This window comes from Carassius gibelio, chromosome B14 (assembly GCF_023724105.1).
Source record: "Carassius gibelio isolate Cgi1373 ecotype wild population from Czech Republic chromosome B14, carGib1.2-hapl.c, whole genome shotgun sequence".
NCBI classification, from domain to species: Eukaryota; Metazoa; Chordata; class Actinopteri; order Cypriniformes; family Cyprinidae; genus Carassius; species Carassius gibelio.
The window spans coordinates 15,966,102-15,993,154 of NC_068409.1; the positions used below are offsets into that span (position 1 = coordinate 15,966,102).

Sequence of the window (27,053 nt, forward strand, 5' to 3'; positions counted from 1 at the left end):
GATCCGCACTGACGCTCTCTAGACACAGAGAAACTCCGCCTTTGTTCGTAACCCCTCCTCTAGCCCCAGCTGGCCCGCTTTGGCCCAAGGATTTCGTCGGGCCGAAAAAACCTGGCCGTTGGCCCCAAGGAAGCCCCGGCGAGGCACGATCAAGCCCCGGAAGTGACAGTGGAAACGCGACTGGCCCTGGCACGCACTAGCACGCCCGGTCCTAGAGCTGAAGATCTTTGCCCGAACTCGACGGGACCCGACGGGTTCGGTCGGGTTCGGGCTTAATTTCTATCATCTTACGCGGGCTCGGGCTTGCGCTCCGGTTTGCGAGGTATACGAGCGGTCATGTGATGTGTTTCGATTAGCGCGAGAAAGATGCGAAAATGAAGGTTTAACGGAGGCTTGCCTCTGGTGATTATGTTTTGGTTGCACCAGCAACTAAAGCAAACTCTGAGGTGTGGAAAAGTTTTGACCATGCTTATAATGAGAATAATAAGGGAATAATGACGCACCATCAGTGAGCGCAGGAGCGCGCTGAAGACATCCACACTGGATGCAATCATTTTCCTCCACAAAAACATGTAGACCAAGCCTAATCTCTGTGAGTAAAGGTTTTTCAAATGATAACTAAATATTCATTGAGTCTTAAATGCATAATGTTGACAGAGTATTTACGCTAATGTTGGCATTATTCTTTTATTAAATAAAGCAAATCCGGCAGAGCCTTTATCTTAATTTCGTTATTGCCAAATACCCATTTTAATTTAAAATTTATCTTAATTTTTTTTTTTTTAAATGACTCGTTTTTATTGGTGCGTTGGTCTATTTATAGGTTAAATGAGCCTATGTCTAGAATGCTGAGATGTTACGATGTGACACAGGACTTATTTTATTTCTTTATTCAAACTTCCAAGTGGTCTAGTCTAGGTTAGTTATGAGTAAATTATGTAAAAACATGAATAAATTGCTCATTGTTGACAAAAGGCAAAAGAGCTGTGTGCGTGCGCACATTTGAATAATGTCAGGCTGTAAACGGGTTCGGGCTTTAAAAAAGCTGTCAATCAAAATGTACTTGTCGGGCTCGGGTCCTGTCGGGCCTAACTTTTAAGGCCCGATTACAGCTCTACCCGGTCCTAGCTCGATAACGGCTATTGTTAAGTCAATGCAAAGGCGCGTTTACGCGCGTCTGGAGGTCTCGCGACGCGAATTCGCCTCATTCGCGCATACGCGCGTTAAGTGCGAATAGTGCTTTTTGTGCATTTAGCGTTTGACGCGAGTTGAAAAATTTGAACTTTGGCGTCAATTCGAGCGGCGTTTACCAATCAGGAGCCTGCTAGGAGTCACTCATTCAACAGCATGTTCCTGCAGCCTCCGGTTGTGCAGGAATTGAGAGTGACGCCCGTTTCACACATACTCCGTCCGCGGTGCGTATGCGTTGTGTATTTTTTTACGCACCCATGTTAACGGATTCCAGCGTTCACACTCGGTTGCGGTCCATACAGAGTCTATTTTTGCTGTGCTGCATGCACTGAATTAAAGTGACAGCACATTGTTCCCGTTAAAAATGAACATGGATTGACACATTTCACAATAAATGTATTGAGAATGAGAAGTTGTCATCATAGCACAAAGCCCCTCCCTCCATATCACAGTCTCCGCCATGTTGGAAGGATACCAGCAGCGAAACAGGATTGTTTACATGTGTTGTTAAGAGGAGGTTCTCGCAATTCTGCACCGTTTTACCATGCCTGGAAGTTACTGCTGCGTTAAAAACTGCTCCAGTACCTCTCACGATACATATGGAAAACATAGGAACAATGGAATACAGTTTTTTTTAGGTTACACCAAGCGCAAAACAGCGGTATTTGGAGAAGCTCTCAAGCGGCACAGAGACCTGGACCATTTACCTCCATGCACACATATGGACATTGGGAATTATATTGTTTTTGGTTTAAGTTACTACACAATGCAGGAGTTTAAAAGCCACAAGTCTTTGGAAAGTTACGAGGCTTTCTGCTGTGGCTGGGTCCATCTACAGCAGGTGATGAAAACAGTGTTGTACTGACCAAAGTAAGTTTATTCACATGCGTTTTAGTGTATTGTAATTATATTGCATTTAGAATGCACTTCTTGACCAAAATGACAAAGTAATTAACTGCGACTGTTTCGTAATCACTAGATTGTAACGAGATGTTCAATGTATACGAACGTTTCCAACATGTTTTGATGTAGGCTAAAGCGGTGTATGTTTAGTTATAATTTTATTTTAACCCAAAGACACATACTGTACCAGGTTTTTTTTGTTGAGGGCTGCAAAGTGGACAAACCAGTTCTGGGTTAGCTAGGGTAGTTAAATGTGTGATTGCGAGATGTAAATGTCCGGGTTAGATTAAAGCCATTAACAGCGTGAATGCAAAGTGACTTACATTGTAAACAATATAATTCACAATGTCCATATGTGTGCACTGAGTTATATGGTTCAGGTCTCTGTGCCGCTGCAGGGAGCTGCCTGAGAGCTTCTCCAAACACCGCTGTTTTGCGCTTGGTGTGAGCTTGTTCCTGTAAGGTCCCCTTTCTTTCGCCTTATGTTTTTGCATTGCTTTACTTTCTTCCTTTTCTTTCGTGTATTCGTAGATCCGTCTCGATCTGTTCCACCGACAAAATAAATGCACAAAAATGAAAGCGCTCTGAAATGTTTAGTCGCGCCTCTTTGAAGTTCTGAAGGCATTGCCACTGACAACAGATAGCGTATCCTGCCATCAGGGCCAACCCAAATCGGCACGTGACTCCTCAATCTCAATAGCTTTGTTTTTGTAATGTTGCCTTGTTTCTCTAAAGCTGCTCCTTTTCTTGTTTTAAATCTAGCCAAAACCCATGTGTTGTGTGTGAAGCAGTAGGCCCTGATTAGTATTGAGATTGAGGAGTCACGTGCCGATTTGGGTTGATTTGGGAGGGGTCTGAGCCTGTCGACCCTAATGGCAGGATACGCTATAGAGCTATAGAGACAGGAATAAAAAGGACCTATATATATAAAAACATATTAATAGATAAATTGAATAAAGGCCAAAGATAAGAAGCGTTTCATTTTACCCCAAACAAATTTTATTTTATCTTGAACCACTAAAGAGACATTAGAGCCAGCGGCAAATGTCAGAAGATCTAGCCGAGGAGAGGCTGCTCTCGGCGGATACATGATGACGGAGCTCCCGCTGATCGCATGGAGCTCATCTCCGAGATCGGCGAAACACATTTTTTAAATAGACGCTGTCATTATAAATAAACTGCATATTTGAGTTTAAAACAACTACATTCTCGCCTGAAATACTTTTAAAACTACATTTTATGAGACAATAACAGTAATATTTTGAAAATTATCCGAATAAAAATGGCGGTTGAAAATGTTGCGTGAACTCCGCTGGCAGAAGCCCCCCCATGAGGCGAATTCTAGTCTGTTGTGAAGTTAATTTCACGCGCGAATGAGGCAAACTAGACACTGTAGATGCGAATTTGACACTATATTCACGTTTGGTGTGAACACAGCATCAGAACGCTGACAGAAGGTGCATTCCGTTCAACCGTAAGTGTATTGCGAAGTGGACTTCGCAGGGTATTCCGCCATCTTAAGTGAGATTCCAATCCGAAGGGAGCGAACATGTTCAGTTCGAAGGGCACTGCGCACGGCACAGGGAATAAAGGGAACATCGATACATCACTTCACAGGAAGTGGAGAGCGATTATCCCCCAACTGTCATTGCGTGCAGCATGTAATCACCAGTCAGAACGGCCATCTTCGCTGTCTTTGTTCATATTCATTACAGATTGTAAAAAGGTATGATAATGTAAAACCGACTAGAAGCAGACTAGGCTCTGCCATTTTTTCTTTATTTTACTTTATTTACCTCAGTGTTTACTATACGGCTGTGCGTGGGAAGAAAGCGCACGAGACCGCTATGCAATTATATGACAATTTATTAAAAACACCGTATAGGCTACACAGTTAACAAAATAAAAGTTTATTTTCATATTTGCATTACGGTTACAGCTGGGCTTCAATTCTGTTAATAGTCTTAATAGCAGCAATAGTTGATTAAAGTGTATAATAAACATACTTTTTTCATTATATAGTATTCAATGTTTTTTTATTGTATAAGTGTACATTAAATGTGATTGTAAATAAAAATTAAAATATGAATGTATTCCTATATATTTGTTATATCATAATCTACGCGACCCCATTGGTGACTTTCTTTGATGACGTTTGCAGGGCGTTCCAAATGAGCGGTTATTGTCAAGGGGCAAGGAACTCGACCGGAAGTTGAAGTCGGGTGTGGGCTGCCATCTTTTAGCAGAACTTCACTTGCGTTAGCATTCCCATTGACTCCCATTCATTTTGGCGTCACTTTGACAGCGAATAACTTTACATCTGAGGCGTTTAAAAGACTCCGTTTGTCCATTATTTATTTCTAAAGATACACGACAATATATAAAGGGCTCCATTACCTTCTATGTTACATTATGGCCCCGTATAAACAGTTTTTGTAAAAAATAGGCTTACGATTGCGTCATAACCACTCGGCTCTCTGTCGCATTACCGTACAGACAGGTGGAGAAGCTCGCAGACAATTAACTCAATATGGCGTACTGGCGTTACATTTTAAAATACTATACAAAATAATTAATCAGAATACTTACTCCTGCTCACTCACGACAAAGAACTCCCCGCTCAAGCTCGCCGTCTCTGCAAGATTAACGATGGCAGTTTGCACGCACAGCCACTTAGAAGATTTACATCTGGCAGACAGGTTGCTGACGTCGTCAAGCTTCGTTTGAGTCTGCGCGTCAGAAACGGAAGTGCTAAAAAACGCTAAAACTGGGCTTCATTTGTCTCAATTGAGTTCCAATGGGGTCGCTTTTTTTCTTTTACTGTCTATGGTTATTGTCAGTGAAGTCCACTTCAACTGATTTACCGTGCTCAGGGAGTAGGGAGCAGTGAACACTGTGTAGGGACCCTGTCAAACGGAACGCACCTTGTTTGTATCCTGTTGTTAAGTGATGACATAAGAACATAGACAGTAAAAGAAATGGACACAGCGAACCCATTGGAACTCAATTGAGACAAATGAAGCCCAGTTTTAGCGTTTTTTAGCACTTCCGTTTCTGACGCGCAGACTCAAACGAAGCTTGACGACGTCAGCAACCTGTCTGACAGATGTAAATCTTCTAGTAGCTGTGTGTGCAAACTGCCATCGTTAATCTTGCAGAGACGGCGAGCTTGAGCGGGGAGTTCTTTGTCGTGAGTGAGCAGGAGTAAGTATTCTGATTAATTATTTTGTATAGTATTTTAATAATGTAACGCCAGTACACCATATTAAGTTAATTGCCTGCGAGCTTCTCCTCCTGTCTGTACGGTAATGCGACAGAGAGACGAGTGGTTATGACGCAATCGTTAGCCTATTTTTTACAAAAACTGTTTATACGGGGCCATAATGTAACATAGAAGGTAATGGAGCCCTTTATATATTGTCGTGTATCTTTAGAAATAAAAAATGGACAAACAGAGTCTTTAAACGCCTCAGATGTAAAGTTATTCGCTGTCAAAGTGACGCCAAAATGAATGGGAGTCAATGGGAATGCTAACGCAAGTGAAGTTCTGCTAAAAGATGGCAGCCCCCACCCGACTTCAACTTCCGGTCGAGTTCCTTGCCCCTTGCATAAGAAGCGCTGTTTCCGGGTCCAAGCCTCAACTCGCTTCACTTGAGAAAATGACCTCAGCAGCCGTTTATGGGCACTGTTTATTCATATTAATAATTTAAGCTAAACGCTTTCAAACTTACGGTATACACTACAGTCTCCGTGCTCACAGCGTCCCAAACACAAATAATTTATATATATATATATATATATATATATATATATTAGATTTATAATTTTCTTTTTTTGGTTATCTGGGACTTCGGTATGGAGTTAAAGGCTAAGATTATAACTTTTTCGCTAGTATTCTATCACATTGTGAGTTCATATTAGCAACTTTTGTTGTTTTCTCGTGGTAACTGATAGAGTGTTTGGACACGGAAGCGCTGCTACGTGACGTCAGACTTAACAAGCGAATAGTGGTGGTGGGCGATACTGCAAAATTTGGTATCAATCCGATACCAAATACATATAGGGTCAGTATTGCCGATACCGATACCAATACGATACTTTTTACAAAAAAAAAAAAAAAAACTTTTCTGTATGGGAGAGCAGTAGGTCTATGTCATTATTTCTGAGGTGAATGAATGATCAATTATTTAGGCATTCATTGTAGCTGACACAGAAAAGGTTTATTTCTTGCTGAATATTTTGTTACCCTTTTTAAAAGTATTTGTTTGTTTGTTACAAATGTTGTTTAATAATTGAATGTTTATTTGAGTATTGTATATGTTTAACAATTGCCAATAGTGACACCTACTGGTGAAAATATGTAGCATTGTACGTATGTAGGTCACGTGGTTTGATAAGCTGCATTGAGCATTGGGAAAGCACGAGGTGATCACGAACGGAGAAGTGTAAGATCGTAAGAAGTAAAAGATTAATAAGATTGTTTGTTAAGAAGATCTCTAATGTCTCCTGAATCCTGATTGGAAAGCACACGGTATGTTTGTTTGTGTTTTGGTTAATTTTGTGTATAATTTAAGGTATTTTGTGTATTAGTATGTTTAAGCAATATGATTAATCTACAATGTAATGTAAAATGACTTCATCACAAATGTAATTGCAATTTTATTTTTTATTCTTTAGTTTTTCACGGTTCTCAGATGTTTGTGATGACAAGGGGACAGACATTAAAACTGAAAATCTGAATCTGAAGGCATCAGTTGAAGCGTGTTTATTTTCTAATCACGGAGAAAATCTTCAGGAGCCGTTATAGTGAAAAACGTGCATTCACATCCTCTAAAGTGCAAGAATTCATCGTGAAAAATTAAGAGTTGCCAGCCCTCGTGGTGATCCAGTTGACCCGGTGGAAAATAGCAGCCGTCAGTGGAGGTGAAGATGTCGTCATTCAAGGGAGCAACGCGATTTCGTCGTATTGAAACTCCATCTTGCTTTTCGCGTGACTGAATTCCTTTCAGTGGAGAAGAGCAGCGCAAGAAGTCATTTTGCAGTGACAACCGATAGCCACAAGGCGGCGACAAAGTTTGGACAATTCAGTCATCAATAAGAGTTGATACCCTTGGATTTGGAGGTCAGACTGTATTTTTTCAGCTTGAAAAATTAATTTCTTGGTTGATGTTGCATTAACATTTATTCTAATTGAAATTGTATGCAAATGGTTGAAAAAAGTTTTTGCATTTAATACTTTTCTGAATTGAGATTAATGTGTAACTTGTTTAATAATTGACATTGTACAATTTCAATGTGTTAGTACAGCTGGCTATTAGAGTTTAAGGCTGAATAATTTTGTGGTTTAAACCAAGTTACCAACATGGATGTAAATAGATCAGACAGTGTCTTAGACCAAGTCATTCAAGCTCTTGAAGATGAAAAAGCGCAATTAGAGGGGAAATTAGAAACTGAAATTGATGTCTCAGAAAGACAAAAATATGAAGAACGCCTTGCAGAAATTAATGCAGATTTGCAAGCTAATAAGACAAAACTTCAAGGGTCATCATCACAAGTTGAGCAAGAAGTTAGGCGTTCAGAAAGAGAAAGACGTCCAACAGAAAAAATGCTTGAGTTAAGACGTGATGAGTTAGCAAAAAGAGAAAGGAAGTTTATGTTCACATACTTAAACTTTAAAGCTGAAGCTCAGTTTATCAGATCTAAACTGAAAGAACAATGCTCTAAAACCGATTTAGGTGATATGATAGTGACTGCAGAAAAACGTGAAGCAGAGTTAAAACAAACCTATGAGAGTATTCGTGCAATGAACGTCCCATCTCAAGATATAAGAAGGAAAATGGATAGCTGCACTTCAGTAACTAGTGAAGTAACTGTACTGTTGAAAAGACGTTGCGCAGAAGTTGACACTAAAGAGTTTGATGCGGAGGCTGTAAAAGAAACACTCCTCCAGTTACTGCAAAGAGATGACGCCAAGTCAATTTATGGATCAACTGTGTCGAGAGCTGAAAAAGAAAGTCAGCAGGGAAGTCATATGTCAATAAAAAGAGCGGAAGCAGCGGCACGCTTAGCTGCAAAACGTGCTGAACTAAATCGAGAAAAAGAAATCTCAGCTCAAAGAAAAGAGGTGCTAGCCCAACAAGAGAGGTTAAAAATGCTGGAGGAACAAAGGGATCTTGAAGTCATGGAAGCTGAATATAGTGTGTACGCAGAAGAGGAATCAAGATTGAACGCTGAAATGAGAGAAACAAACGAAAAATGTGCTTTGCCTCCATGTCAGCATCCGCTGCAACACAATAGCCATTCATGCACCAAGGTTTCAACCTTTCAACCTTTAGCTCAACCGTGCTCTGAAAATAAGCTAGAGACTAAAGTAGATGAGGTTGTATTAGTGAAAGCACTAACAGAATCTCTGGCAATGACCAAACTTCCAGCTCCAGAGCCATTCACCTTTACAGGTGACCCACTCAAGTTCATTGAGTGGCGCACTTGTTTTAAAGCTTTAATTGAAACAAACTGCACAACTTCAGCACATAGGCTCTTCTATCTAAAAAAGTACATAAGTGGAGATGCTCTTAGTATACTAGAGGGAACATTTTATAGGAGTGATGAAGATGCATACACGCAAGCTTGGGATGCCCTGAATAAACGCTATGGACACCCTTTTGTAGTTCAAAGAGCATTTAGGACAAAGTTGAGTAACTGCCCAAAAATAGGACCTAAAGAATCACTGAAATTGAGGGAGTTTAGTGATTTCCTTATCTCCTGTAAAAATGCAATGCCTCATGTACATGGTTTGGGAGTTTTGGACGATTGTGAAGAGAACCAGAAATTGCTTCAGAAACTTCCTGACTTTATAACAACTCGCTGGAATAGGCATGTCAGTAAAGCACTCGATGATGAAAAGCCATACCCAAGTTTCGCTGAGTTTTCAGACTTTGTGGCAGAAGAGGCACGTATTGCATGTAATCCTGTTTCCTCTCTACATGCTTTAAAGCATGCAGATGAAAGGTTAGGAAAGGAGCAAAAACGTTTCAAAGCCAGTGCTCTGATGCAAAATGTTAAACCCATTGCAAAGAACTTTAATGCATTGGAAAGAGAAACCAGTACCAAACTCAACCCTTCTGCTACTCGAGATAAAAGACAACTAGAATGTATCTGCTGTCAGCAAAATCACTTCATATACAAATGTGAAAAGTTTGCGGCAATGCCTCTTGAGGAGAAGAAAAGGTTTGTCATCAACAACAAGATGTGCTTTGGTTGTCTGAGAGTCGGCCATATCTCCAAAAACTGTAGAAAGCGAGCAACTTGCAACATCTGCAGGCAAAGTCATCCCTCTCCACTTCATGAAGAACGTTTACAAGGAGGAAAACCAGAAGCTTCATCTGACGAAAGGGCTTCCATTAGCTTATGTAGTGTGGGAATGGACAACTATAATCGCACTTCAATGATAGTTCCAGTATGGATCTCTTGTGCAACAAAGGACAGCCCAGAAATTCTAGCCTACGCATTGCTGGACACGCAGAGCAGTAATACATTCATCAATCAGGACATCTGCGACAAACTTCAAGTACATACAGAACCTGTGAAATTAAAGCTGTCCACAATGACTGATCGAGCTACGATAGAGGATTGTCAGAGAGTAGATGGGCTAAGAGTGAGAGGCTATAGTTTGCAAGAGTACATTGAGTTGCCACCAGTTTACACTCAAGACTACATTCCCTTGGAACGAGATAGCATTCCTACTTGCAAAAAAGCTCAGAAATGGACCCACCTGCTCAGTGTTGCAGACAAAATGCCAGATCTATTGGATTGTACTGTAGGGCTTCTAATTGGCTATGATTGTCCAAGAGCTCTAAAGCCAACCCAAGTGATATCAGGGAATGATAACGAGCCTTACGCAGTCAAAACAGACTTAGGCTGGAGTATAGTGGGATCCATAGCTCCCAATAGTTGCTCTAGAGATGTAACAGGGTTCTGTCATCGCATATCGGTGAAGGAACTCCCAGCTATAACACCTGCCTCTATAATCAGGACATTAGAAGCTGACTTCCGGGATACAGATTCAAAAGAGAGGACAATATCTCAGGAGGACATTCAATTTCTTCAACAGTTGGATGAAAGGGTTCAACACAACAGAGAAGGACATGTGGAAATGCCCTTACCTTTCAGAAAGCGTCCTCAGTTGCCGAACAATAAGAAGCTTGCTGTGGTTCGTTTGAGATATTTGAAAAGGAAAATGGAGAGAAGTCCTAAGTACAGAAAGGACTATGTGAGATTTATGGACAGTGTCTTTAGAGATGGAGATGCTGAAGAAGCAACTACCACTGGAAAAGAAGACAGTACATGGTACATCCCACACCACGGGGTGTACCACCCAAGAAAACCAGAGAAAATAAGAGTGGTATTTGACTGCTCAGCCAAATTTGAAGGCACATCTCTAAATGACCACTTACTCACAGGGCCAGACTTAACAAATACTCTGACTGGAGTGCTGTGTAGATTTCGTGAGCATCAGATTGCTATTGTTTGCGATGTGGAGAAGATGTTCCATCGCTTTCATGTCAATCTAGATGATCGTGATTTCCTGAGATTCCTATGGTGGGAAGAAGGGAACACTGAAAAGGAACCCAAGGAATATTGCATGCGAGTTCACATTTTTGGAGCAGCATCCTCTCCAGGGTGTGCGAACTATGGCATGAAATATCTAGCCAGCAAATATGAGAAGGACTACCCACTGGCAGCAAGCTTCATTCGCAAAAACTTCTATGTGGATGATGGTCTTGTCAGCATTGATTCCAATGAGAAAGCCAACAAGTTGATTAATGAAGCGAGAGATGTTTTGGCCAAAGGAAAACTGCGCTTACACAAGTTTGTGTCCAATTGCAGAGAAGTTTTGAATGCAATTCCAGAGAGTGAACGTGCCAGTGTAGTAAAGGATGTTGATCTGAACTACAATGAGCTTCCAATGCAGAGTGTACTGGGAGTAAAGTGGAACATAGAGACTGATACATTCTCATTTAAAGTCGACCTTACTGAAAAGGCTGCTACTCGAAGGGGAATTCTATCAGTGGTTGCAAGTGTGTACGACCCATTAGGTTTTCTTGCTCCCTACGTCTTTGTTGGAAAAAGAGTGCTCCAAGAGATGTGTAAACGAGGAGTAGGATGGGATGAACCTCTTCCCTCTGATCTGAAGCCAAAGTGGGATACATGGCTCCATGACTTGGAAAATCTCCAAAGGATTCGAATACCAAGATGCTTCATTCCTGAAAATATGGGCAAAATCCAGAAAATTGAACTGCATCATTTTTCAGATGCCAGCAGTGAAGGTTATGGACAGTGTTCATATATCAGGACTGTTGCTGATGAGCAAGTGCATTGTGCGCTGGTCATGGGAAAGGCCAGAGTAGCCCCTACAAAGGTTTTCAGCATACCACGCCTTGAGCTGACTGCAGCCACAGTTTCAGCATCAGTAAGTCATCTTCTTAGAGAAGAGCTAGATCTGGAGATAAATGAGGAGTTTTTCTGGACGGATTCCCAGATAGTATTAGGGTATATCAAGAACGAAGCCAGACGCTTTCATGTTTTTGTGGCTAATCGTGTCCAGAAAATAAGAGACTCTACAGATCCAAAGCAGTGGTTCTATGTGGAAACCAATCAAAATCCAGCAGACTGTACATCTAGGGGTTCCAAGGTGGCAGACCTAATTGACTCAAGTTGGTTGAAAGGCCCAAAGTTTCTATGGGAAAAGGAAATTGTTACTCATAAAACTTCACCAAAGCTTCTTGTAGGTGACCCTGAGGTAAAAGTCCTGAAAACAGATGCCTGTGTAAGAGACAACTTTCTTGAAAGACTAACAAGATTCTCAGATTGGAATACAGCAATCAATGCTATAGCTAGAATCAAAAGACTTGTGAAAAGAGACAGATCAGGGTTCATTAGTGTAGAGGAGAGAGAGAAAGCAGCTCTTGTGCTCATCAAGGCAGCACAAAAAGAAGCCTTTGAAGAAGAACTGAAATGTCTCAGTCAAAACCCTGCTAAGCTACCGAAGAATAACAGGTTATACCAACTTGATCCTGTTCTCCAGAATGAACTGCTCAGGGTTGGAGGTCGGTTAAGAAAGTCTAACGCAGCATTGGAGTTGAAACATCCAATAATTCTTCCTAAGGAAGGCATTGTCACACAGCTGATACTTGACCATTGCCACAAGAAAATTCAACATCAAGGTCGAGGTCAAACCTTAAATGAGCTCAGATCCAGTGGATATTGGATAATGGGTGCAAGCAATGTAGTGGCCAAATACATAAAAAATTGTGTTACATGCAGAAAGCTGCGCAGACCAGTTGAAGAACAGCGCATGGCTGACCTTCCAGCTGACAGAGTAGAACCATCACCCCCATTCTTGTATTCTGGTATTGACTGTTTTGGCCCCTTCTACACGAAACAAGGTCGGAAAGAATTCAAACGATATGGTCTGTTGTTTACGTGCCTGAGCTCCAGGGCTGTACATTTAGAAATGTTAGAAGATCTCACTACTGATGCATTTCTGAATGCTTTAAGATGTTTCATAGCAATCAGAGGAGCCGTGCGACAGATCAGATCCGACCAAGGCACAAATTTCGTGGGGGCAAGGAATGAGCTGGAGAAAGGTTTGAAGGATCTAGACCAAGAGAGGATCTCTACCTATCTTGCAAGCAAACAGTGTGATTTCCTTATGAATGTTCCTGAAGCAAGCCACATGGGAGGTGTGTGGGAACGCCAGATAAGAACAGTAAGGAGTGTGATGAATGCTGTTCTGGCACAAGCTAAAGGAAGACTGGATGACACCTCATTAAGGACATTCTTCTACGAGGCAATGTTAATCGTGAATAATCGTCCGCTTACGACTAACACAATAAATGACCCAGAGAGTCTTGAGCCCTTGACTCCTAATCATCTGCTTACGATGAAGACATCAGTGCCTCTGCCTCCTCCTGGCAAATTTATTCGTGAAGATCTGTACGCTAGGAAAAGGTGGAGAAGAGTGCAATACTTGTCAGAGCAGTTTTGGAGCAGGTGGCGTAAAGAATACCTGGCCAACTTAAGCCTCAGACAACAATGGCACAAACCTAGAAGAAATGTTCAAATTGGAGATGTAGTGATTGTCAAAGAGGACAATGTTCACAGAAATGAATGGAGGTTAGCTAGAGTTGTTGAGACAAGTGCAGATGATGATGGGCTTGTAAGAAAGGTTAAACTCCAAATGGGACAAAGTAAGTTAGGTAAAAAGGGTGAGAGATTGACACAAATAACTCTTTTGGAACGTCCAATTCAAAAAATAGTGGTAATAGTTGAGAACAATTCCTAAACTACGAGTATACACACAGTTGTCTTAACATACAGAGTAGTGTTGTTCAAAGAAAATGAAAATAACTCTTATGTTGAAAGAAGAATGAAAGTTAACTGACAGCTTATAGGAAAATTACAGGCTTAATTGATTTCAGTTAAAAGGTAGTAATTTCATAAATCCTTGTAATTTTGGTGGCAGTGTAGCTGACACAGAAAAGGTTTATTTCTTGCTGAATATTTTGTTACCCTTTTTAAAAGTATTTGTTTGTTTGTTACAAATGTTGTTTAATAATTGAATGTTTATTTGAGTATTGTATATGTTTAACAATTGCCAATAGTGACACCTACTGGTGAAAATATGTAGCATTGTACGTATGTAGGTCACGTGGTTTGATAAGCTGCATTGAGCATTGGGAAAGCACGAGGTGATCACGAACGGAGAAGTGTAAGATCGTAAGAAGTAAAAGATTAATAAGATTGTTTGTTAAGAAGATCTCTAATGTCTCCTGAATCCTGATTGGAAAGCACACGGTATGTTTGTTTGTGTTTTGGTTAATTTTGTGTATAATTTAAGGTATTTTGTGTATTAGTATGTTTAAGCAATATGATTAATCTACAATGTAATGTAAAATGACTTCATCACAAATGTAATTGCAATTTTATTTTTTATTCTTTAGTTTTTCACGGTTCTCAGATGTTTGTGATGACAAGGGGACAGACATTAAAACTGAAAATCTGAATCTGAAGGCATCAGTTGAAGCGTGTTTATTTTCTAATCACGGAGAAAATCTTCAGGAGCCGTTATATTCATTTTTATTAATGTATTGAAGTCCACAAAATTATTAGTTATCAGGCACTGTAGAGTTAATTCTTTACAGCCTTTTACATTTACATTTATTCATTTAGCAGAAACTTTTATCCAAAGCGACTTAAAAAAATAAAAAAATAATTAAAGAATAAAAAAATCTCTCCCTTTTTTATGGTTTTAAAAGCAAATGAAATAAAGTGCACACAATTATTACTCAAGAACAAATATACATAATATACAAATGTGCATATATATGTGCAATTACATTCCTTGAGCCCCCTTGGACTTCAATGTGCTATCAGCTTCGCTCACTCTGTTCGCTGCTCAGCAGAACAGCAGGAGGGGGAGGAGCAGCAAAGTGGGCCAGGATGTGAAAGTAGCATTTGCAAATTGTAGAGTTAGAAGACATGAGCAAAATATAAATAACGTAGATGAGAGATATTTAAATTAAAATATCGATTCAATTACAATTGTATCAATCCGATACCAATACCAGTGTTGGCATAGATACTATCGATATTTAGATCGATCCGCTCAACCCTAGCGAATAGTAATCGAGACGCTTCTAATGGCAGCTGCAGTCGCACATTGACTTTACAGACCAGCGATAGACTCCTTCATTTCGAAGGCGGGACTTCTTGCGTTAATTTGAGTGGCCATATTGAGCATTGAATTTTTCCCTATTCTAAACTATAGAGTGACATGTCTTAATTATTCTATTAGTCTTTGCCGAAGTGTAGTTCAACTGCTGTGTGTCTGTGTCTCTTTATTCTTGCAGTAAAATGTCAGAAGCCAGAGTTTCTCAGGATGAGTTCTTGTGTCCAGTGTGTCTGGATCTCCTGAAGGATCCAGTGACCACTTCCTGTGGACACAGTTACTGTAAGAGCTGTATTACAGGCTGCTGGGATCAGGAGGATCAGAAGAGAGTCTACAGCTGCCCTCAGTGCAGACAGACCTTCAGTCCAAGACCTGCTTTATCTAGAAACACCATGCTGGCTGAAGTGGTGGAGAAACTAATGAAGACCAGACTCTCTGATGACTGTGAGGCTGGAGCTGGAGATGTGCAGTGTGACGTCTGTACTGGAAGAAAATACAAAGCTGTCAAGTCCTGTCTGGTGTGTCTGGAATCTTACTGTCAAACTCATTTTGACCGTCATGAGGAGTTTCATTCACGTAAGCCGCACAAAGTTATTGAAGCGACTGGACGACTGCAGGAGATGATCTGCCAGAAACATGAGAAGATCCTCGAGGTTTTCTGTCGCACTGATCAGAAGTGTATATGTGTGCTGTGTACGATGGATGAACATAAAAACCACGACACTGTATCAGCTGCAGCACAGAAGACAGAGAAACAGGTATTTAACACTAGACACTGATGAAATATTGCTGACACTCATTTCATAAGTGTTTTTATTGGCACCCATATTAACAGCTGACAGCATTCACACTGCAGCAGAAATGAACAGCAGCTAAAAGAAAAGTTTCACTGTATTTGGAAAATGAATTGTAAACCTTTATCAACACAATCTTTCATAAATGTTCTTTTATTAAGCAATATAAACTAACGGACAACCACCTAGAAGTGCATTACAATAGTCAGTCTTGAGGTCATGAATGTATGTACTAGCCTATTTCGTAGCTTGGCAATGTTTCTAAGATGGAAGAATGTTGTTTTTGTAACATGGGAAATATGGTTTTCAAAATATAAGTAAGAGTACATCTGTCTACTTGCAAATTGTCATCTACAAAATTCTGTGTACTGTTTTTTTTGTCCAGTAAGTAATATCTCTGTCTTAACTGAATTTAATAGGAGAAAATATTTGACATTTTTAACAAACTCTGTTAACTTGGAACTTTAGAAGTTTCATCTGGTCTTGTTGAGATTTATAGCTGAGTATCATCAGCATAACAGTGGAAACTAATCCCGGATTTTCTAAAAATATTACCAAGGGGCAACATGTATATTGAAAATAGCAGGGGACCTAGAACGGATCCTTGTGGCACTCCATATTTTACTTGTGATAAATGAGATGACTCTGTTTAAATAAACAAAATGGTAGTGATCGGACAGGTAGGATCTAAACCATCTTAAAGCCTGCCCTGAATACCTGTATAGTCTTGTAATCGATCTATGAGTATGTCATGATCTATGGTGTCAAACGCAGCACTAAGATCAAGTAAAACTAGCAATGAGATGCGGCCTTGATCTGACGCAAGATTTATTATTTTAACAAGTGCTGTTTCTGTGCTATGGTGGGGCTTGAAACCCGACTGTTATTCTTCATACAGTTAAGTTTTTGCAGAAAGCAGGGGCATAGCAAGCTTTTCAAAAGAGTGGGGGATGGATGTGGTTTGTTTATAAACAATAAAAATGATGAATACAGTGACAGAGGGGTACAAAATGCAGGGCTTACAGTTCTCCGGCACTGTGCCGGATTTCCGGCTTGCAGCTCTTGGCTGGGAAAAAAAATTATCCTACATTAAAAAAAAAAATTAAATCAGAAAAAGGGGAGAAAAAAAACGCCCACACAAAGCTTTTTCTCTGGTGGTATATATAATATAACAATTTACTGTTTTTAAACATTAAAATAATATACACTTTTTTTTCATAGTTCTTCAACAGGTATGCAAACAATAGCTGCTGAACAATATCCCAGTAATAGAAATTAGCATTAGTCTAAAAAACGAAATATAATACCGAAAACACTCGACATGTCAACAAAACGATAACAGAACATCTTCCCAAACACATATCAAGCTTATTTAAAAACCCTCGAAAGCATAAACACTCATTGAGCTAATAATATTGAGAAGAGGTTCTTCGGCTACAGGTAACAACTCTGTTTAGATACAGTTATAAGTTTATTTAGCTCTTCCTGTTCTATAGTTGTAAAGCAGTTTATCTTTGGGTGGAAATTAAGTGTTAGATGCTGTAGAATCTACATTTGTTATTGTATTTCTGTTGTTATCTACTTTATCAGTGAAGAAATTCAAATTCAAGTCATTATTATTGAACTGTAAGGGAGTATTTAGATCAGATGCCATCTGGATATTTGTTGATCTAACTACTGTGCTAAATAAAAACCTTGGATTGTTTTGGTTACTTTCGATGTGTTTGTGGATATGCTCTATCCTGGCAGTTTTTAGAACCTGTCTATAGCTGAACATACAGTTTTTCCACGCAATTAAAAAAAAATTTCCAAGTTAGTTTTTCTCCATTTGCACTCAAGACTTCGAGTTTCTTCCTTGAGAGAGTGAGTTTTACTGTTATACCATGGCACAGTACGTTTTCCTCTAACCTTTTTCAATTTGATGGGGGAAACGGCTTCTAATGTACATTCACTATCATCTGTTTGATCTGCAGAAGCAGCTGAAGGAGACACAGAAGACGCTCCAGCAGAGAATCCAGCAGAGAGAGAAAGATCTCCAGCAGCTGAGAGAGACTGTGGAGTCTCATAAGGTGAGTCTGGAGAAGAAGAGAAGTTTGTCTCCGTCTCAGTTCAGACTCACTGAAGCTGAATCACTGTGTGTCCTAACAGCGCTCTGCACAGACAGCAGTGGAGGACAGTGAGAGCATCTTTACTGAGCTCATCCGCTCCATTGAGAGAAGCCGCTCTGAGCTGATACGACTGATCAGAGATCAGGAAAAGACTGCAGTGAGTCGAGCTGAAGAACGACTGGAGCGACTGGAGCAGGAGATCAATGATCTGAGGAGGAGAGACGCTGAGATGGAGCAGCTTTCACACACACAGGATCACATCCAGTTCCTGCAGGTAACACACATCTACAAGAACAGGATCAGAGTGGACAATGCTTCAGTGTATTGAAACCAAACCTGAGCATGTGTTAAGGGTCCTTGTGAAGTTTCAGTGTCTTTAACCACTCTAAAGTTGTAAATAATGGTCAATCTAACCACAGATCCTCTACTATACTAGATAATTATAGGCCAATCTCTAAGCTTTGTGTTCTGTCAAAAGTTTTATTAGTGATCAAGTAACTTATTTGAATGCTCACAAAGTTCTATCTAGTAATCAATCTGGGTTTCGCAAAAAAACACAGTACCACTACAGCCGTTATGAAAGTTTTAAATGACATAATTGGATTAGTTGATAAAGGTGATTACTGTGCTTCTCTTTTTATCGATTTATCCTTTTTTTATCGATTAATCAAAGGCTTTTGACACAGTGGATCATGAGATACTGCTGCATAGATTAAGGAGTGTTGGCTTATCAACACGTTTTTTTTTTTTGGTTTAAATTTTTTTTAATTAATAGAACTCAAGTGTTCAGGCTGAGGGCAAAAATTCAGGACTATTGGAGATTGTTAAAGGAGTTCCTCAAGGATCCGTGTTAGGGCCTCTTTCATTTACTATCTACAGTACATAAACATTACATTGACCATGGTAATCAAGACGTTAATTTACATTTTTACGCAGATGACACTTATGTATTGTGGTGCACCTTCAAAACAGCAAGCCTTGATTAATCTTCAAGAGGCATTTGATGTTTTTCAGTCAGGGCTTCATACACTAACACTTGTTTTGAATGCTGATAAAACTAAAATCATGTTATTCTCAAGCTCAAAAAAGGCGGTAGACAATCTTATTCCTCTTCAGACTTTGCAAGGTAATGTGATTGAGTTAGTGAAAGAATATAAATATCTTGTTATCACTATCGATGATAAATTATTTTTTGGGTCTCATATAACTAATTTAACGAATACAAATTAAAATAAAGCTTGGGTTTTATTTTAGAAATAAGTTCTGTTTTTCATTTAATGTAAGAAAGAGATTAGTTTCTGCTACTTTCTTGCCTGTACTCGATTATGGTGATGTGGTTTATCAATTTGCTTCTTCTCAACTTCTTTCTTCTTTGGATGCTGTTTATCACAGCGCTGTAAGATTTATATCAGATAGTAAACCTTTAACTCATCATTGTATATTGTATAATAGAGTACCCTGGCCATCTTTGTCTATTAGAAGGAAAATTCATTTTTACTTAATCATTTATAAAAACTATTCTGGGGTTGTTGCCTTCATATTTAGGTTGTCTAATTCAAAAGAAAAGTGTTGAGAAATATTCCCTCGAGTCTGATAATTGTTTTACTCTCTCTGTCCCATTTGTGAGAACCAAACTGGGAAAAAGGGCTTTTATGTACGCAGCTCCATTTGAATGGAATTTACTCCAAACGAAATTGAAATTACAAACTCTGTTGCCTATGGAACATTTTAAATCTATTATTCGGTCACTCGAAGAAGACTCATTGATTTGTAATTGTTTGTAAGTGTTTTAAATTGTACATTTGTTGTTTCAATTTGTAAGTGTGACTGTAACTGCTGTCATTTCTTGGACAGGACTCTCCTGTGAAAGAGATTTTAATCTCAGAGAGATTTTCCTGGTTAAAGGTCAAACAAAAAAAATAGCATTGAGCTGCTTTTCCTGAGCAAATCTACTCAACCCTACAATGAGACTCAATTGATGTGATTGAGCTGTTAGATGGACATTTTCTCAACAGATGTTTTATCATCCAAACTGTTTACTAGAAAGTTTGCATATAGTGTAAGTGGCAAACACTAGAATCTGTAGTTATAATGTGATATGAAAATGAGAAGAATGAAGCTGATGCTGTGAAAGTGCTGGATTGAGGAGTTACTAAAGATCAGTCAAGTCAACAAGAGCTGCACAAATCTGATGTTGGTGTAGGTTATTGGGTGAAGTGTGGAGCTGATGAGTTTTGATTTCTGTTTTCTGTAGAGTTTCCAGTCTCTCTCAGCACCTCCTGAATCTACAGACGTAAATGATGATCTCTTCAGTTCTCTCATCTCTTTTGATGATCTGAGAGAATCTGTCCATCAGCTGAGAAACAAACTAGATGATTTCTGCAAAGAGGAGCTCAAGAGGATCTCAAACAGAGGTAAAGTCCTGGAGATTCATCTGCTCTCAGAAACCAGTCCATCATCTCATATCATGGAGAACTTCACATTAGAAATGTGTTAGGAATAGATGCAAAATCATGAGAATCACACTGTTCATGTTTCTTGATTTCCACAGAAACATTCACCAACATTGTTCCCAGAACCAGGAAGGACTTCCTACAATGTAAGTCAGTAAGAAAACCAGCAGAAAAACTATCTGATGCTGTGTTCCAATTTGCCTACTTATACTATGCCCTAAAAATATGTACTCTATTAGTGAAGAAAAAGTACACAATTTTGAGTATGTAGAAGAACAGTAGGAGAGCTTTGGGACATACTTTGTCATACCTGCATCTTTAACGGATTCTCCGTTGCTTAGTTACGTGCATCCTGTCACCATTTAAATTGCACTGTCAATCTAAGTTTACATTATCTATATTTTGTTTCATTTGATTTCTTACCGTATTGGAGAGAAATGAAGAGCCACATTGCCAGTCATGGGTCTATAATGCTGAGAACTCTTCATATATGTTTGCATAAAGGGCATATAAAAGTGACCAAGCGTATCATTAGAAAAGTTCACAATGTTGCTGCAGATTAAATATAATGCAAATAATATTAAATAAATAACATTTACATTTAATCATTTAGCAGATGCTTTTATCCAAAGCGCCTTACAAATGAGAACAATTGAAACAATCAGATCAACAAAAGAACACCAACAGTACACCATGACAGTGCCATGACAAGTCTCAGTTAGTCTAGTACAGAACGCATAGCCAGGATTTTTTTTAAATATGAAAGACAAGAATAGAAAGAAAGTTAGTATTAGTTGGTTAAGTGCTGGCAAAAAAGAGGAGTCTTTAGATGTTTCTTGAAAATGAGTAAAGACTCAGCTGTACGAATTGAGATTGAGAGGTTATTCAATAGCTGGGCGCAGTCCAGGAAAAGGTCCGTGAGAGTGATTTTGAACTTCTTTGGGATGGCACCACAAGGCATTGTTCACTTGCAGAGCGCAAACTTCTGGAGGACACATAAGATTGAACTAGTGAGTTTAAGTATGTTATTGCCGTGCCAGTGGTCGTCTTGTAGGCAAGCATCAGTACCTTGAATCTGATGCGAGCGGTTACTGGTAGCCAGTGTAACCTGATGAGGAGAGGAGTAACGTGAGCTTTTTTTGGCTCATTGAAGACAATCCTCACTGCTGCATTCTGGATCAGTTGCAAAGGCTTGACAGTACATGCAGGAAGGCCCGCCAGGAGAGCATTACAATAGTCCAGTCTGGAGAGAACAAGAGCTTGGACAAGAAGTTGGATGGCTTGCTCTGACAGGAAGGGTCTAATCTTCCTAATGTTGTATAAGGCAAATCAGCAGGACCGGGTCATTGTAGCAATATGGTCGGTGAAGCTTCACTGATGATCCATCACAACTCCTAGGTTTCTGGCTGTCCTGGAAGGAGTTAGGATTAACAAACCCAGCCATGAAACGATGGGTTAGCTGGAACCACCAGGAGTTCTGTCTTAGTAAGGTTGAGCTGAAGGTGATGGTCATTCATCCAGCTAGAAATGTCACAGGCTGGAATGCGAGCAGCTACCATTGGGTCACCTGGTTGGAATGAGAAGCAGAGTTGAGTGTCATAAGTGTAGAAGTGATAAGAAAAGCCATGCTTCTGAATGACAGATTGACAATGACTTCATGTAAATGGAGAAGAGAAGTGGGCCAAGTACTGAGCCTTGAGGAACTCCAGTAGCAAGTTGTTGTGACTTAGAAACATCACCCCTCCAAGACACACTGAAGGATCTATCGGTAAGGTAGGACTTGACCCACAGGGGTGCGTTTCCAAAGATGCCCATCATTCTGAGAGTGGACAGTAGAATCTGGTGATAAATGGTGTCAAGAGCAGCATACAGGTCCAGTAAGATGAGTACTGAGGATTTTAAAACTGATCTTGCCATTCGCAGGGCTTCAGTAATTGAGAGCAGGGCAGTCTCAGTTGAGTGGCCACTTTTGAAGCCAGATTGGTTGATGTCCAGGAGATTGTTCTGTACAAGGAACATAGGGAGTTGAATGAACACAGCTTGCTTAAGTTTCTTTGCAATGAATGGAAGAAGGGATACCGGTCTGCAGTCTTCTAGAAGCGCTGGATTTAAAGATTATTTCTTAAGCAGTGGGCTTAAATGCTGAGAGAAATGTTCCAGAGTGAAGAGAGGAGTTGATAATGTGAGTAAGTGAAGATATGACTGAAGAAGAGATCGCTTGAAGGAGGTGAGTGGGGATTGGATCAAGTGGACAAGTAGTAGGATGATTGGACAGGATATGTTTGGAAACGTCCATCTCTGAGAGTGGGGAGAAGCAGGAGAGAGAGTGTACATTGGTCATTGTGAAGTTATCCTCAGTGTGCAGTGTGGACAATTGGTCACTGATGGTTCTTGTCTTATTTGTGAAGAAAACTGCAAAGTTGTCAGCTGTAAGAGTCAATGGAGGAGGTGGTGGAGGAATATTGGGAAGAGAAGAGAAAGTTTTGAAGAATGTCAGAGCATCACAGCAGTTGTTAATTTTGTTGGGGTAGTAGGATGTTTTAGCTGTGAAGACATTTGCAGAGAGGAGAGACTGATGAGTTTCTTGATTTATGCAATTTCCTCTCAGCAGCCCTGAGTTTAGAGCGACCCGGAGAACCTCGGACAGCCAGGGGGCAGATGGAGTGGTGCGTGCTGGTCTAGACAACAGTGGGCAAAGGTTGTCCAAGCAAGAGGTTAGAGTGGAGCAAAGAGTGTTTGTAGCACTATTCGTGTCCAGAGCTGAAAACTGAGAGAGTGAAAGAAGTGAGGATGAAACCACAGAAGATAGGCGAGTTGGAGAGAGTGAGCGTAGGTTCTGTCAAAAGGGTGACCTGTGTTGGAGTGTGTGCCACTTCAGGAGTAAGTGGTAGGTTATCAGTAATGAGGAAGTGGTGTGAGGTGTGCAGTTGAGCAACTGAAGAGTTGTCCACAGAGCAATAGCATATGTAGATGAGGTCCAGTTGGTTGCCTGATTTTTGAGTTGCTGTAGTAGACACTCGCTTGAGATCAAATAAAGTGAAGTGACATTCAGCCAAGTATGGTGACCCATACTCAGAATTTGTGCTCTGCATTTAACCCATCCGAAAATGCACACACACAGAGCAGTGAACACACACACACACACTGTGAGCACACACCCGGAGCAGTGGGCAGCCATTTATGCTGCGGCGCCCGGGGAGCAGTTGGGGGTTCGATGCCTTGCTCAAGGGCACCTAAGTCGAGGTATTGAAGGTGGAGAGAGAACTGTACATGCACTCCCCCCACAGACAATTCCGTCCGGCCCGAGACTAGAACCCAGACTAGAACCCACAACCCTTCGATTGGGAGTCCAACCCTCTAACCATTAGGCCATGACAATGAGGCGAGCAGAGTGTTGAAGTCAGCCGCCTGGGGTTTATCTAGGTGGATGTTGAAGTCACCAAGCAGTCCCAGAGGAGGACCATCCTCAGGAAAGTTTGAGAGCAGCACATCCAACTCCTACAATAAGTTTCCCACTTGACCTGGGGGATGATAAATGATCACAAAATGGATTTTAACAGGGTGGGTTACAGTAATGGCATGTGATTCAAATGAACTGTTACCTGTAGGTGATGGCTGAAGATCAAATTTCCATTCTTTTGATGTAAGGAGACCAGTACCTTCACCCCTCCCAGTCGTACGAGGAGTGTGGGAACAAGTGAAATTAGTGGAGAGGGCTGCGGGAGTGGCAGTGTCTTCAGGTTTGATCCAAGTCTCAGTCAGTGCCATGAGGTTGAGACCGGAATGAGTAGCAATAGAAGAAATGAAGTCTGCTTTGTTAACAGCAGACTGGCAGCTCCAGAGACCAACTGGAATAGAGAGCGTAGTAGTAGAGGTCAGAGGGACAGGCCGTATATTTGCCAGATAGGCCTTCCTTCGTCGTACATTGCGTGGTCTCAGAGTGTTAGTAGTGATAGTAGAGATCTGAAAGCACATAGTGACTACAAGTGACCGAAATAAGTATTTGAGAACAAGCTTTACAAAAATTAAAAGGGGAGAAAAGCAATATTCAAGTACCCTGTCAGTGTTCTTGCTCGGTGGAGTCGCTCGATTGTATTTACACTCGTCGGTCTTCACACGAGGGCTATCGCGGTGAAAACTACCACTTTTATATTTGCTTGATTACCTGTGAAGTCAGCTGGCCATGCCTCACTATTTAGCAGACCGAAACTGAGCAGTCCCGTGATAGGCAAATGCAAAACCAAGCACCACTTCAGCACGTATTTACCAGGGTAAGACACACAGTAATTAAACCAAACTTTCCTAGCAACGACGATCACACAGTAGTCTAATGAGGAAACGAGGCAAAACACTTACAAACTGCTGTCCTTATCTGTTGCTCGACTGTTTCTTCTGACAAGGGCTTCCAAAACAGCTAATGAAGTACTTTCACTGGCTTTGGACATGCCTCACTATTTAGCAGACCGAAACTGGGCAATCCTGCGATAGGCAAACACAAAAGAACAAAAATAAATATTTTTCAACAGGTTATATATTGATCATGTATGACTCAAATCCCTTTCTCTACCTGTCCGTCTGTCTTGCATAGCCATCATGTTTGTAGGTTTAAATACTTTTTATGAGTGTTTGAATTTTGAATACTTTTTAGGACAGCTAGTATGCAAACTGGGATGCAGTATGAGTGTGATCATGTTCTTCCAGGAAGCAATATTTTTATAATTGATGATGTAAATGATGATTTGCGTAAGACTGAGACACTGATGATAAGCTGAACATGAAGAGTTCAGCTACATGAAGAGATCAAACCGATTCATAATTCCTGATTCTGATGTGTTTTATCTCAATCAGATTCCCGTTACTTCACTCTGGATCCAAACACAGCACATGAACGACTCCATCTGTCTGAGAACAACAGAGTGATTACTGAGACTGGCTCAAAGCAGCCGTATCCTGATCATCCAGACAGATTTGATGGTTGGTCACAGGTGTTGTGTAGAGAGAGTGTGTGTGGACGCTGTTACTGGGAGATTGAGTGGAGTGGAGATAAAGGTGTGGAAATATCAGTGTCTTATAAGAGCATCGGCAGGAAGGGATGTGGTAATGAGTGTGTGTTTGGAATTAATAATCAGTCCTGGAGTTTGATTTGTTCTCCCTCCAAATACATATTCTGGCACAATAACATAAAGAATGTTCTCCCTGTAAAGTACTTCATCAGGAGAATAGGAGTGTTTGTGGATCACAGTGCAGGAACTCTGTCCTTCTACAGCGTCTCTGACACAATGAGCCTCATCCACACAGTCCAGACCATATTCTTTCAGCCACTTTATCCTGGGTTTACTCTTGGTTCTGGATCATCAGCAAAACTGTGTTGATGAATGAGAATAGACTGATGAATGATTCTACCCATAATGCTTTGAGCTGCATGATAAATCATCAACAGTGAGATATTATAGTCTCTTCTTTTCTCTTTATGACATTAATACTGTAGCTGAACTTCTGTCAGTGAAATACTGTAACATGAATCAGAATAAATCTTAAAAATTTAAATAAATCCTCATATAAACAGTAAGATCAGTGTGTGTGAGTCTTTGCTGAGTGACCATGTGTTTCTCTGCTTTCTCTGTTTGTGTTGATTGAAATCTGTAACATGGAGTCAGAAACGTTCGGATACATACGCATAGGTTTAATAAAGAGGATGTTCAGACAGGCAGTAATCAGAGCACAGCATCAGGTATGTCAGGGATATCCAGAATCAGCAACAGTAACAAGCAGAGGTCGGGGCAGGCAGCAGAGAATCAAAGTCGGTATACACAATCCAAAGTCAAACACGGAAGGAACAAACACAGGGAAACCGCTCAGAAATGACAGACAGAACTAAATAAGACTTCGCACTATTAGAGAGTCCAAACACAGTTTAGGCCCGATTTTCCTGTCAACCAATCACGAATTCCAGCAGTACAGCATACACAAATGTGACGCTGAAGCAAGCAAGTGAAATGTCAGCTTGATTGTGAACTCAATCAAGTCTCAATGGCAATGCACCTCCTTCAGGGCCGGATTAAGACCAAATTGGGCCTGAAGGCAGCGCAAAAAGGGCCTATTTTTTTCGTTGGTGAATGTGCATTCGACACTCAAGTAGAGACCTGGGAGTACCGCGGGACCCAGCGCAACCGAGTGCGTCGCGGGACAATATTTGATTGGTGAATGATATTATTGTGTGCAGGTTGCGGGAAAATAAAGTTATTTGCGGGACTCCCACAAGATGCAAATATCTAGCAAAATAAAATTACTAAAAACAGATAAACCTTTGTTTATAATAGACTAAAATAAAATAAAATAGACTTTGCAGAATGGGAGGATGCTGATGAAACCATGGACAGCGACGTGTAATTCCATTCCGAAATAGCGAGAGATCCAGTGGTGGAAAAGGCGATATCAAGAGTTTCCGAGATTAAGCAAAGTAACACACCATGTAGGCTACTCTCCATTCAGCTCCCAGCGCACCATTGGAGAGGGCTTTCAGTAATTGCGGTCGCATAAATGGGCAGAGACGGATTAATCTGAAGCCCTCATCGATGAAGAACATGCTATTCCTGCACGGACTACATTAGTAGGCTAGTCGTAGTCTACATTTTTTTTTTAGTTTATTTTGAATTATTTATTTATTTTGCTAAATATTTCAAATTGGTCTATTTTGTTATGAGGAAAATTATTTTTTTGTTTGTTTAATGTTTGAAGAAAAGAAGGCATTCTTAAGCAGTTTAGGCAAATTTTCCTTTAAACATGAAATAAATCCAGGTTTATTATTATTATATAATTCATTAGGCTATACTATAGCCTAGGCCTATGTATATTTTCTTTATTTATATTTCTT

At 40.3% G+C, this 27,053-nt stretch overlaps 2 protein-coding genes across 3 annotated transcripts in view; both read left to right on the forward strand.

The window, feature by feature from the left end:
• The window catches only part of LOC127971419 (tripartite motif-containing protein 16), a 28,980-nt gene extending 3,232 nt beyond the window's left edge, over window positions 1-25,748 (forward strand). The window contains exons 2-7 of the mRNA XM_052574423.1: window positions 15,006-15,582; window positions 17,592-17,687; window positions 17,767-18,000; window positions 19,981-20,140; window positions 20,278-20,325; window positions 25,028-25,748. Of these exons, the coding sequence (XP_052430383.1) occupies window positions 15,010-15,582; window positions 17,592-17,687; window positions 17,767-18,000; window positions 19,981-20,140; window positions 20,278-20,325; window positions 25,028-25,551 (1,635 nt within the window). The 5' untranslated portion in view covers window positions 15,006-15,009 and the 3' untranslated portion in view covers window positions 25,552-25,748. The remainder of the gene's footprint in view (window positions 1-15,005; window positions 15,583-17,591; window positions 17,688-17,766; window positions 18,001-19,980; window positions 20,141-20,277; window positions 20,326-25,027) is intronic.
• On the forward strand, window positions 6,293-14,165 carry LOC127971416 (uncharacterized). 2 transcript variants are annotated; one of them, XR_008156844.1, is made up of 2 exons: window positions 6,293-13,950; window positions 14,097-14,165. XR_008156844.1 is itself a non-coding variant. In XM_052574421.1 (2 exons), the coding sequence occupies exon 2, from the start codon at window positions 7,457-7,459 to the stop codon at window positions 13,436-13,438; it is 5,982 nt and encodes a 1,993-aa protein (XP_052430381.1). In that variant the 5' UTR covers window positions 6,293-6,625; window positions 6,772-7,456; the 3' UTR covers window positions 13,439-14,165. The 2 variants fall into 2 exon arrangements, 1 of the variants encoding a protein (XP_052430381.1); XM_052574421.1 differs by having other exon boundaries at window positions 6,293-6,625; window positions 6,772-14,165.
• Window positions 25,749-27,053: the final 1,305 nt, after the last annotated feature.